The sequence below is a fragment of the Elephas maximus genome, chromosome 3 (genome assembly GCF_024166365.1).
Source record: "Elephas maximus indicus isolate mEleMax1 chromosome 3, mEleMax1 primary haplotype, whole genome shotgun sequence".
Classification (NCBI taxonomy): domain Eukaryota; kingdom Metazoa; phylum Chordata; class Mammalia; order Proboscidea; family Elephantidae; genus Elephas; species Elephas maximus.
The window spans coordinates 89,960,825-89,974,027 of NC_064821.1; the positions used below are offsets into that span (position 1 = coordinate 89,960,825).

Here is a 13,203-nt window from a genome sequence, read left to right on the forward strand (position 1 = left end):
GGAAATTGAGAACCGAATTTATGCTACCTTTTAATGTCATTCATTTTTAAAATATATTTTTACTATAGAATGCATAACCAAAACCAAACCCGTTGCTGTCGAGCGGCTGGTGGATTCAAACTGTTGACCTTTTGGTTAGCAGCCAAGCTGTTAACCACTACCCCACCGCTGCCCCACAGACTGCATACTCCTTGTAAAATCTTCAGACAAAACAGGAATGTATAAAACAGAAAAAAAAACCACCCCAGCCTACACTCCAACTTAGTATACATACTTCCAGAGATTTTCCCTAGGCATATAAAAACATTTTATATAATTTAACAAAAACAGGGTCATACTATATACAATTTTGCACTTTCAATTTTTCATTTGACAATATATCTTGCCTCTCCATGTCACTATTCTATACTATGCCTCCTTATTCTTTTAAGCAACTATCCAATATTTTATAGATGTGTCATAATTGATTCACCTAAACTTCTAAAAATGATGAAACTACATAATATTGTACTATTATAAACACTAATAAAATGAACATTAATTTTATTATTCATTAAATAATTCAATAGATACTTACAAAGTCATCAAAGTCCTTAGAATATTACTTTAAAATATTTTCAGTAATTGTCTCTATACTGTAAAAGGCTGAATGAAAAATAACCCAGGGATATGTTATAGCACCAACAAAACCAAGCAGTGGAGGTTGGGAAGAAAAATGTCAGAACTCTAAGAAAGTACAAAGTTGTCCAGCAGTTTCTTTTCTCAATTCCTTTCTCTGGGGTCAGATAAGACCACTGCTCAGAACGCTGTAAAACACCAACCTGAGCTGTGCTAAGCAGTGCTAACTCCTCTCTCATTCAATCCTCCCTTGAAAGGACTGGCAGTACTACTAATTAAGAGTTCTGGCATCAGAGAAATTGCCTAATGCTTCAGACTGAACCCAGGGTAACAAAGAATTCTTCAAAATTAATCATACTGAACATTTACTGTCCATAAGAAGTTAAAGCAAGATCAGTAATTGAAAATAAAACTTAACTGTACTAAAATACTACACAATCATACTAGATCAAAAATGAACATTTGCTTTACTGAAAATAAAACTAATTTTCTTGCAAAGTGGAAATAAAATGTAAAAAGCAGAACTATAAAAGCATTTGAAGAAAGCAAGAGATTTTTATTTCAATAAATGTTCCTGGAATGGGAAAATTCATTCTAAGCAAGATATAGAATAAAAAAAGGAACCAAAAAGGAAAAAAAAAGTCTGTTTGGGAAAAATATCATTAATCAAAGCTATCTGAAATGACAATCTAGGGGAAAAAATCTGCAACACATATGAAAACCAAAGTTTATCATATATAAAAAAAATACACACACAGAAAGGAAGCACATTTACAAAGCAGTAAAAAAAAAAAAAAAAAATCCACAAAGAGAAAAACAGGAAAAAAAAAAAAAAAAACAAATAGGCAGTTCCCAAAAGATGAGTTATAAAACATGGGAAAAGGCATTTTTTACTTATCTTGGTTATCTAGTGCTGCTATAACAGAAATGCCACCAGTGGGTGGCTTTAACAAACTGAAGTTCATTCTCTCACACTTCTGGAAGGCTACGGTTGTTGTATGCTCTGGAGTGGATTCCGACTCATAGCAACCCTACAGGACATTGTAGAACTGCCCCGTGGGTTTCCAAGGAGCAGCTAGTGGATTCAAACTGCCAGCCTTTTGGTTAGCAGCCTGAACTCGTCAACACTTTGCCATCAGGGCTCCTATTTTGGAGGCTAGAAGTCCAAATTCATGGTGCCAGCTCTAGGCAAAAGCTTTCTGTCTCTGGCGGTTCTGGAGGAAGGTCCTTGTCATCAACCTTCCTGTGTTCTAAGAGCTTCTCAGAGCAGGAACCTCAGGTCCAAAGGACGCGCTCGTCTCCTGGTTTTACATTCTTGGTGGTAGGAGGTACTGTGTTTCTCTGCTTGCTTCTCTCTTTTATATCTCAAGAAATTGACTTAAGACACAACCAGTTCTTGTAGATTGGGTCTTGCCTCATTAACATAACTGCTTTTAACTTTGTGTCATTAACATCACAGAGGCAGAGGCAGGATTTACAACACATAGGAAAATCATATCAGGTGACAAAATGGTGGGACATCACACAATACTGGGAAACATGGCCTACCCATTTGACACACTATTTGGGGGGACACAATTCAATTCATACCAATCAGATTTGCAGAGATCAAAAGTTTAATAATGGCCATCCCATTACCTCTCTGAGTTCATCTCCTACTACTTCTCCCCTTTCCTCACTCCTCTCCAGCTACACTGTTGTTTTTGCTGTTCCCTAAAGATGCCAGGTTAGCTTCCACACAGGGCCTTTGCACTTAATGTATCCTCTGACTCGAACACTGCCCTAGCCAGACACATGGCTTACTCCCTCATCTCAAGTCTTTGCCTCTCTGACCATCATATTTAAAATTACAGCTCTTCATCTGCAGCTACCATCCAGACACATGACTTCAACCTGCCCTGCTTAATTTTTCTCTATAGCAGCCATCACTTTCTAAAATACTATTTTACTTATTTGCTCTATTTACTGTCTGTCTCTATAGGGTCTTTATCTTGCATACTGCTTACCCCCAGTATTGTGAACAGTGCTTGGTACATAGTAAGTGTGCAATTAATATTTGCTGAATGAATAAACACAATGTCAGTGAGAGGATAGAGAAAACAGGTAATCTCATATACTGTGGGAAGAATTATAAATTTGTACAGTCTTTTTGCAAGGAGCCCTGATGGTGCAGTGGTTAAGCACTGGCTGCGGGAGGACATGGCAGTCTGTTTTCGTAACATCACAGTCTCGAAAACCCTATGGGACAGTTCTACTCTGCCCTATAGGGTCACTAGGGGTTGGAATCAACTCAACAGCAATAGGATAGGATACAGTCTTTTTGGAGGGCAACTTGACAGTATCTACCAAAAAGGTAAATTACACAACTTTTGACCCTGAACGAACAGTTTTAGGAATCTAATACAAATATACTAGCAGAAATACACAAAGTTATATGTACACAATGTTCAATCCAGTACTATAAGAGCAAAAGTACCTGTATAAAAAATATAGCATATATTGTATACTATACAGTTGTAAAAAATGTGTAATAAATCTGTACAATGATCTCCAAAAATATATTGCTATAGAGAAAAAAAAGCAACATATAGAAAAGGAAGAATGGTATGCTCCCATTTGTGACCATATTTTTTTACAGGCTGAGGGAGGGTGATACTTGTCTATGCACTGAATATTCCAGGAAGGAAACACAAGATAGTATTTAAAAGTTATTGCCCCTAGGAATAGGGTCTGGGGAGTATAGTGGAAGAGAGGCTTATTTTTATTGTTTTATTTTTTTATCTTTACGTATGTCTGATTTACTACCATGCACTTGCATTGCCTTTCAATAAAAAGCATTTTTTTAAAAAGTCTATTATAGCTACCTAAGATGGGCAGAAAGGTACCTTGAAATTCTCAATTAATAGTTGAAGACAATAAGGGGCAAACAGTGGTAACCCAACAACTTACAAAGTATCAGTTAAATGTGAAGTTGAGGTTAGTAATAGTTTAACTACTAGTTCCAATGCTTATGCTTTAGTTTCAGGATGAAAACTAAACATCTCTTTTCAAACGTCTCTTAGTGTACTAGTAGCAGCGTTGTATAACCTGATAAAGCACTTGCAGGGTAACAAATTTAAACTCAATTGCAGTTATGTCACTGAAAATTAGTCTCCTTATTTATAAAATAGAATGCTAAATATTGTGGATTAAATTGAGTGCCCTTCCCCCGCCCCAACTATGTGCTGGAATCCAAACCTCTATACCTGTGCTGTAATCCTGTTTAGAAATAGGGTTTCCTTTGTTATGTTAATTAGGCCATTCCAGAGTAGGATGGACTCTAAATCTAATCACTTCTGAGGTTTAAAAAGAGCAGATGAGACACAGAGGCACTAACACATGTGGAAACACAGATGTCATTTGAGGATCAATCACCATGGAACCAAGGATGGTCCTGGCTACAGACAAGGAAGGAGTCAACATAGCTCTGATTTGGACTTTCAGCCTCCAGAATGGTGAAAAAATATATCTGTTCTTTAAAGCAGCCCACAGGCGGTATTTATATTACGTCAGCATTAGGTAACTACGACACTGGCATAGATGATCATCGTTTTTTCCACCTCTAAAAAGCGTATCTTCTGTGTTATAATTCTGTGGTTAGACAAGTGAATTTCTTCATATTTGCAGGTATGGTGCAACCTCATCTTTACTGTCTGGTTTTATTCCCATTTAATAAAAGATTCATTTTTCTTAATGAGTTTGTTCTCCTGGCTCATAAGTATTACAGAAAGTTAAGACACTGCACTAATTTTAAATGAAACCAGTAAAACATAAATGGATGAAAAGAGCAAAATAAAATATATGGAATAAAATATCACTTGCCTTTCTTGAATAGAAGAACTGAACACATATCGTAGGCAACAAGCCCATACCTGAGGACTATAGATATGAATAATCCCAGACAGCCAACTAAAAGAAAAATAAAAATTCAAAACTATAACCATTCACAAATTAATACTTAATATGCTTTAGATTATGTTCTTCTCAAAGTAATATGGCAGATCCTTGGCATTCACCAGCAAAACATTAAAAGGTTTCATAAACAAGAAATCTATAAATATGAGATCATGATGATTATTAGAAGGAGAAAATAAATACTATTTATCTTCTTTCTGTTCTCCTTCACTTGAAATGTGTGAGAGAAAAATAGGAAACAAATATAAAAGCAGGAGGCTAGAATAAATTTACCTGGACTAAAGAGAATGGGCTGAGTTAGGGGTAATGAATTTTTCTGCATAAAACTATTTTATACAGTTCAGAGAATTAAATGCTGCAATTCATGTGCTGTTGTTGTTAGGTACCGTCAAAGTGACTCTGACTCATAGCGGCCTCGTGTGACAGAGTAGAACTGCTTCACAGGGCTTTCTTGGCTATAATCTTTAAGGAAACAGATTGCCAGGTCTTTCTCCCATGGATCCACTTAGTGGGGTCGAACCGCCAACCTTTTGGTCAGCAGCTAATAGCTTAACCAATTGCGCTACCTAACTTATATAAGTAGCCTGAAGCACAGACTCTTAATGAATATTCACCCAGGCATCAATAACCCATAGCCAATATGGGGACCAAAACAAATGGACTGTAAGTGGACTTCATGGTCTACAGAACATTTGTGCATTCTCATCTTTTAACTCTGCACATACCATTTGCTCACATAGACACCCTTTCCCATCAACCCTCCTTTCTACCATCCAAACCCTTAAAGGTCCAGCTCAAGTCTGCATGACTAATATTCCTCTCTCATAAATGCTAATAGTGCTCAGGTCTATACTGCTCCTTTAAGTTAATAACATACTTCGCTGAGTCAGAATCGACTTGACAATCTGCTTGCTTTGACTACAAACTCCTTGAGAAAAAGTTTTAAAACCTAACATAATATCAAACATCACAGTGCATTTTGTAAGCACTCAATAAATACTGAAAGAATATAAATTTCTAAGTAATTTGTCTAAATGTCATTAGCCATTACTTATAAAGAAAAAGCCACGAACACTAAATGGAATTTCTGCAAAACAGCCTAGCAGTGAATTTTATTCTGAGCCCTAGAGTTTATCAAGGTGCCTCAAGGGCAGGGGGTAGAAAGAAGGTTGAAGGAACAGGGCTCTAAGGCTTCAACGTCAACCAGAAGGCTTCAATTTTTATCTCTTAAATATTGTAGTTCTTTTAAAATTGAGCAAAATCTTGTTTTTTAGATTATTCTACTATTAAAATAAGAACATTAAAGAACTGGCCTTAAGGTGATCTAAATATTAATTATATATTTATAGTATAATTCATTTATATGCTTGTTATACATATTTTAATACATATTTAACTGAAAAGATTTCCATAAATAATGCAAAACTTACATTCCCACTAATGGTAAGGAATAAACCTTGGGATCGGATTCCAGCAAAAGCAACAATTTGCGTGTTTCATCCATGGTAAGATATCTAAATAGAAGACATTCTTGTAAAAAATAATTGAAAGTATCACATTATGTACTTCTTACCTAAAAGAGATTGTCTAAGCGCTGAAGAAGCAAATTTTAGGTAAGAGAGAGGGCTCAAATGGACACTGTCGCACTCAGACACACACACGTGCGTGAACAGAGAAAATACTTCAAAGTTAGAAAGACTCTGGTGAGAGAAGGAGATTAAAGTGGTTTACTATCCTGAAACATCTATCTATCTATCTACTAAAATGGTCATTGAGAATTAAACAACTTAAAAAAAAAAGTTTTCCTCTGAAAGTACTAACATAACTAACTTTAATGCAAAGTATTAAAATCAAAGCAGACATTTTCTGAACCAAATAGGTTTCCCTGGGAGAAATGAACTCCCCTTTACTAGAAGTGTTCAAACAGCCAGGTGACTTGAGAAGGCTGCAACAGATGTGACTTCTCACTGAAGGAAGCTGACTTACTTCAGGTAATCTTCAACTTTTCAAAGAGTATGTCCCTTCAATCACTAACTATCAAAGAAATTTGGAACCATCATGATAGAACCCAAAAGCTCACTCTTCCCTAAAATGTATTATATCACATTTATACTTTGTTACTGTATTTATTATTGGCAGTAAATTTCAAATATATGAAGAAAAATTGCAGTAGAATTGTTGAGAGCCAATTTTATTGCTATGGCTTTAAAACACAAAAATAAAAACAACACATTAGTGATATAACATCTTGACAGTACCACTGAGGATATATTTCACTGCTATAATAACCCTAAAACACAACGATAATGAATTTATCAGGCCATGTAATAAGATTAAGCCTGAGCTGGCAGGAGGTTTATGTATTAACAATGACACACCTGCTTTGAAAGCCCTCCCTGTGCTTTGCCCACCTGATAAATACCTACTCTTTAAAAGAGTCAGCTCAGGCTCTCCATGATTTACCCAGGCAGCTTGGATATACCTTCATGAGTTTCCTGCACTGTAGATAAGCTCCATGACAGCACATCATGTTCACACGTTAGTATAGTTAACAGACAGTTAAGTATGTTTGTTTGTTTTTAAATTTATTTATTTCTAGTGCCTAACACAATACCAAGCCCACAATGGAGCATAATAAGTGTTAGAGTGAGTAAGTGACTGTGGTCAGGGGCAAGAGCAAATGTCACAAACTCAAAAGACAAATCTAGGTAGGAAGGGGCAAGGCACATAGAAGACCGGATAGAATACTGAATGGTCTGGGTTACTGCCAGTATGCCAAGGATAGATAATTAACAGAAAGGTAGATTCATGCTTCACTTACAGGTAGGCACTGGTACCAAGAAAAAATTACTTTCTGCTTAATTACACCAAAAATTTTCATGTCCCAGTTGGGAAGTACTTTACTATTCCAAGAGAAATAAATGTCCCATTTAATTCTAACATATTTTGGCCACAAACTATATCCATTATTTTGGAATATACCAACATTTTTTCCTTTGCAGCACTCCAAACAGAAAGGCTCTGGTCAGCATCTGAGACTCAAAATGGGACCTTCCTTGCTATTCCAGGAACCCTCTGAAGAAAACAAAGTCCTTTCTTTTTCTCACCCTCTCTTAAAGAGGCATTTTTAGAGGATAAGATTTGGAGTTGAATGTAGTGTAACAAGCATCTTTGCTCTAGAGACCTAACAGGAACTAGGGTGGAGTCGATGGTAAAGGAAGCCAGAAGTGAACTGCTTAGGGCTGCCTCTGGTCAGATTTTAGGGCAGAAGAGTGCCTATATCCTCTAAACTAGTTCAGTAGACAATAGGCAAAGAAAGCAGATGAGGTTTCAGGGAAGCAGCCCATCTGAGGATTAGAAAGCATGCATTTTGGCTCGTGTTTCCTAAAAAACCTAAGAGTATTAACAGGAAGCAGGAGAGGACACTGCTTTAGCTACGTGAGGAAACTCCACCCTCAAGTAGCTAACAATTGGGTAAGCAAGAGTTCTGCAAATTTTTATTTAATTATCTCCTTTCTCTATCTACCATGCTCATTATTCACAAAACTCCATAATATAAATAAATTCTCCAGCCTCTCTTAGGTTCATAGTTAGTTAGGTTATAGTAATGCAAACAGAAAAGGGATCAAATCTAGGCAACATATAAAGGGTAAAAAGATATGGATAATTTCTCCTTATGTTTTCAAGTCATGAAATATAAGCAATTTTAATATAATTTTCCCACCAATTTTTTTGGGGGTAGTAGGTACATGTCTTAGAAAGAAATTCCATATTCAGCAAAAATTAACTTCGCTTTTTACTTTCCTTATTTACCATGCTACCACAGATCTCCAGCATGTAAAGTGACTGTACAATTATTTCATGTTATATAAAAAAAAAAAAAAATGTTATATAGGTATCCTGAAAATATACTATGGCAACCAACATTTAAAGCTTTGGATTAATATATGTTCCACTTACCCATGTTTATAGGTCCCTTGAACTTGAGAAATACTCAGATTACTGCTCAGGTTTCTTGCCAAGGCTGTTGGAATTATGGGGATGGGCTTCACAGGTATGCATTTAAAGGTATTTGCTAGAGTCACTGCTGCCCAGTCAAAGCCAAAATCCACGTTGTCCAGACTCTCCCTGGAAGTTATATGAGCTCTTAGGGAAAGCAGCTTACCACAGTCCAAGGAATCTTTGCTACATACATGGTACTGCAGTGCCTGAGGAATTGATAATGTACAATTATTTTAAAACTCTGAAGCGTGCCCATATCTTCTACAGTTTTTTGTCTTATACAGTATGTATGTATATGTCCACCACCCAGCTTTAAGTTTATCACACTGTAGAGGGTCCAGTGTGCCATGACACTGGAAGCTATGTCACTGGTATTTCAAATACCAACAGGATCACCCCTGGTGAACAGGCTTCAGCAGCACTTCCACACTAAGACAGACTAGTAAGAAAACTGGATATCTACTTCTGAAAATTAGCCAATGAAAACGCTACGGATCGCAACAGAGTATTGTCCTGTATAGTCCTGGAAGATGAGCTCCCTAGGTTGGAAGGCATTCAAAATACTTAGCGGCCACCAACAATGGACTCAAGCATACCAGCGATCGTGAAGATGGTGCACTACCAGGCAATGATTCATTCTTTTGTACATGAGTTTGTCATGAGTCAGTGCCAACTCAATGGCAACTAACAATAATGTGTACCTTGAACTCACAAAAATTAAATGAATTCTGATTTGTAACATTTCAATCCCCTTATTTCTTCCCTGTAACCAAAAAGGTTATATATATAATTATTTCAAAGCAAATAAAATTTACTGCCTCAAGCATTATCACACATTTTCAGCCGGGATGTCTAGCAGCACTTCAAATTCTTATGGAAGAATGTTACACATAATAAATATTTGTTATCTGGGAGGAAATGCACATAAAGCAACAGGTTCACTATCAGAGAATCTAAAGTCCATTCTTCTCTGATCGCTTCTCTGTACCCCTACTGTCAAGTTAGTTCCTTCTCTGTGATTGCTTGTTCTACCTGGCTACTGCAGTGGCCTAAGGGGTCTGACTTCAGTCTGCCTGCCCTATCAGATAAACCATTCATGCTTTGATAGTATTTCTTCTTTTCAGAAACTTCCAATGACACTATACATCCATGCAAGGTCGTCCATAATCTGGCCAAACTTTTACTCCAGTCTCAACACCCACAAATCCAGCAAAGCACTATACACTTATTGTCACCCTGAGCACATCTTTCCTCCTTCCTATCTTGCTTATACTGTTTCCTCTTCTGGAATGCTACCTATATCACCTACCTAGCATGTCTACCCTCAGAAACAATTAATTGAATTTTAGGTCCATAATAATTAAATCATATTACTATGAATACTTCTCAGCTATGGTCAGCAGTTCGAATCCACCAGGAGCTCCTTGGAAACCCTATGGGGCAGTTCTACTCTGTCCTATAGGGTCACTATGAGTCAGAATCGACTTGAAAACAACAGGCTTTATACATAGTTTGATTGACATGTTTCATTAAGAATAATGACGTTATTGAGTAGATCTCACCTTAAAAGCTGAACTGAAGTCATCTGCTTTGTGAACTACCATTTCTCTTGAACAAAGTCCTTCAGTATCAACTTTACATGGAATCAAAAAGTCCCCAGGAAGAGAAGCTGTTGGGGTTCTTTCTAAATGTTCAGGTACTTCTCGACCAGGATCAAAGCGATCTATAGTCAACGTCACACCTTCTTCATCTAAAGAATAAGTAGATATTATATTGCACGCTAATCGAAAATGTGAGATCAATCAAGCAAAGCGACATTGTAGCAAAGCACTTTGGCCACACTAATAGTACACCCAACTCTTATTTTAAAAAATCACTTGCATATATATTCTTCTACCTGACTAGACTGCAAATTCTGTGACGGGGAGTGTCAAGTTTTACTCGACTTCATTTCCTTGGTATACAGGAAAAAAAAAAAAAAAAAAACCAGCAAAGTATATTATAATTGTTTGCTGAAAAAATTCTATTATAATCATACAAACCATTTTTTTATGTATACTACCTTCATCCACAGTGAGAGAACCAAGTAAAAGGCATTGCAAGTTTTTTTTATTCTGCTTAGCATGACGATAGGCAAGTCGGATGGTCTTTTCAGCCACCACAAGCTTTAGGTTTCTAAAAGAGAACAAAAGTCACTGATGAGTATGTTGGATCTGATATGTTAAGGGAGCTCTGGTTGGCACAGTGTTTAAGTATTTGGCTGCTAACCCAAAAGACAGCAGTTCAAATGGAGCAGCTGCTCTGTGGGAGAAAGATGTGGCAGTCTGCTTCTGTAAAGACTTACAGCCTTGGAAATCCTATGGGTCAGTTCCACTCTGTCCTATAGGGTCACTAAGAGTCGAAATTGACTTGATAGCAAGGGTTTGGGTTGGGTTTAGATATCCTAAAAAACCTTCCTGCCATGAAACACGGCCTAAAATATATACATTTTTAAAATATATCTTAAAAAATCTACAGAAAGGTTACCATCGAGAAATCCCACGGATGGAGAGGGAGAAGTGTCGAGAAATCGGAGTGGCATTAAGCAGGCATTTAAGCTATAGTTTTTCTCTAGACACTTGCTTAACTTTATGAACAAGAGCAGGGATTCGCAAATTACGAAACGAGCCTCCCGTTTTTGTAAATAAAGTTTTGTTAGAACACAGCCATATCCATATATTTACATATTGTCTACGGCATTATTGAATGCAGAAGGTAAAATATGATTAAAATATATAAAGAAATAAATGAAGGAATCTAAAATATGAGCAAGAAACAAGATACTATCGAAGAAGACCGGGGGAAAACAGTTTGGCAATTCCTCAAAAACTACAAAATTACCATAGAACCCAGCACTCTCACTCCTAAGTATATATCCAAGAGACTTGAAAGCAGGGGTTCAAACAGATACCTGTACACCAATATTCACTGTAGCACTTTTCACAATAGCCAAAAGGTAGAAACAACCAAAATGTTCATCAATAGATGAACTGATAAACAAAATCAAATAATGGAATACTACTCTGCCATAGAGAGAGATGAAATTCCCATACATGCAACAACATGGATGAATCTTGAAAACATGCTGATGTTACTGCTGAACAACATAGCTAGAAGGGGGGTATGCAAGTGTTTATTATACTATTGTCTACATTTTTCCGTGTGTTTGAAATATTTCACAATTTAAAAAGCATAAAAAAAAATTATGCTGAGTAAAATAAGTCAACCACAAAAGGACAAATGCTGTATAATTACAAGTGCATAAAAAAGGCAAATGTATACCGACTAAAGTTTATTAGTGGTTACCAGAGGAGGGCGGGATGGGAAAATGGGGGGGGGGGGGGTTAGCTTAAGTGGTGCTGAGTTTCTGTTAATGGAATAATTTAGAAACAAATACTGGTGATGGTTGTATATCATGATGAATATAACCAATGTCACTGAATTGTACATGTAAAAAATGGGCAAATGCTTTGTTATATATATTTTCACCACGATAATACTTAAAAAAAAGGGAGGGGGAAGTCGAAGGGTCAGAGTAAGAAAAAGGAGATATGATGACAGAAGCAGAGGCTCAGAGAGAGGTGTGAAGATGCTACACTGCTGGTTTTGAAGATGGAGGAAGGGGCCACAAGCTAAGGAACGCAGGCAGCTAAGCTCTTAAAGCTGGAAAAGACAATAAAAGAGACTCCCCTAGAGCTTCCAGAAGGAATGTAGCTCTCTCAGCACCTTGATATTAGCCCCAGGAGACCCATTTCAAACTTCTGATGTTCAGGTATATAAGATAATAAATGTACATTAAAAAAAAAAAAAGACCAGGCAAATTTGAAAAAGAACCATATAGAACTTACTGGAGTTCTGAACACCAGAAGGATACTTGGCTGAACACAACATTGCCCGATTCCTGTCAGATTTTAGATTGAGGTCCAAAAGACTCAGCTCATCATTTGGCCTCCTAAACAGAACTGGGCTCACCTTTGGATTCTTGTCCCCCATCCCAAGAGGGTATGAGAGATTTGGAGTCAAGATAAAAGGGATCTGTTTATTATTATATAAACTGTAAATATGTACACACACATCCCCCACACATTTGTCATTCTGTCGTACTCTGGGGGCTTGTGTGTTGCTGTGATGTTGGAAGCTATGCCACCAGTATTCAAACACCAGCAGGGTCACCCATGGCAGACAGGTTTCAGCTGAGCTTCCAGACTAAGAGACATTAGGAAGAAGGACCTGACAGTCTGCTTCTGAAAACAATCATTCAGTGAAAACCTTATGAACAGTGGTGGAACACTGTCTGCTACAGTGCTGGAAGATGAACCCCTCAGGTTGGAAAGCACTCAAAATACAACTGGGGAAGAGCTTCCTCCTCATATCAGAGTTAACCTTAATGACATAGATGGAGTCAAACTTTTGGGACCTTCATTTGCTGATGTGGCACCATTCAGAAGGAGAAGAAACAGATGCAAACATCCATTAACAATCAGAACCTGAAATGTACAAAGTATGAACTGAGGAAAATGGGAAATCGTCAAAGATGAAACAGAACGCATAAAGATTGATATCCTTGGCATTAGTGAGCTGAAACGGACT

The 13,203-nt window shown here is 37.1% G+C and overlaps 1 protein-coding gene across 3 annotated transcripts in view; it reads right to left on the bottom strand.

The window, feature by feature from the left end:
* Positions 1-13,203, bottom strand: part of STIL (STIL centriolar assembly protein) — a 72,571-nt gene that overhangs the window by 43,447 nt on the left and 15,921 nt on the right. For all 3 annotated transcript variants that reach the window (XM_049879226.1, XM_049879225.1, XM_049879224.1), the window contains exons 4-8: positions 10,637-10,749; positions 10,137-10,324; positions 8,533-8,780; positions 6,003-6,086; positions 4,480-4,566 (exon numbers count right to left, since the gene is read on the bottom strand). In XM_049879226.1, the coding sequence (XP_049735183.1) occupies positions 4,480-4,566; positions 6,003-6,086; positions 8,533-8,780; positions 10,137-10,324; positions 10,637-10,749 (720 nt within the window). The remainder of the gene's footprint in view (positions 1-4,479; positions 4,567-6,002; positions 6,087-8,532; positions 8,781-10,136; positions 10,325-10,636; positions 10,750-13,203) is intronic.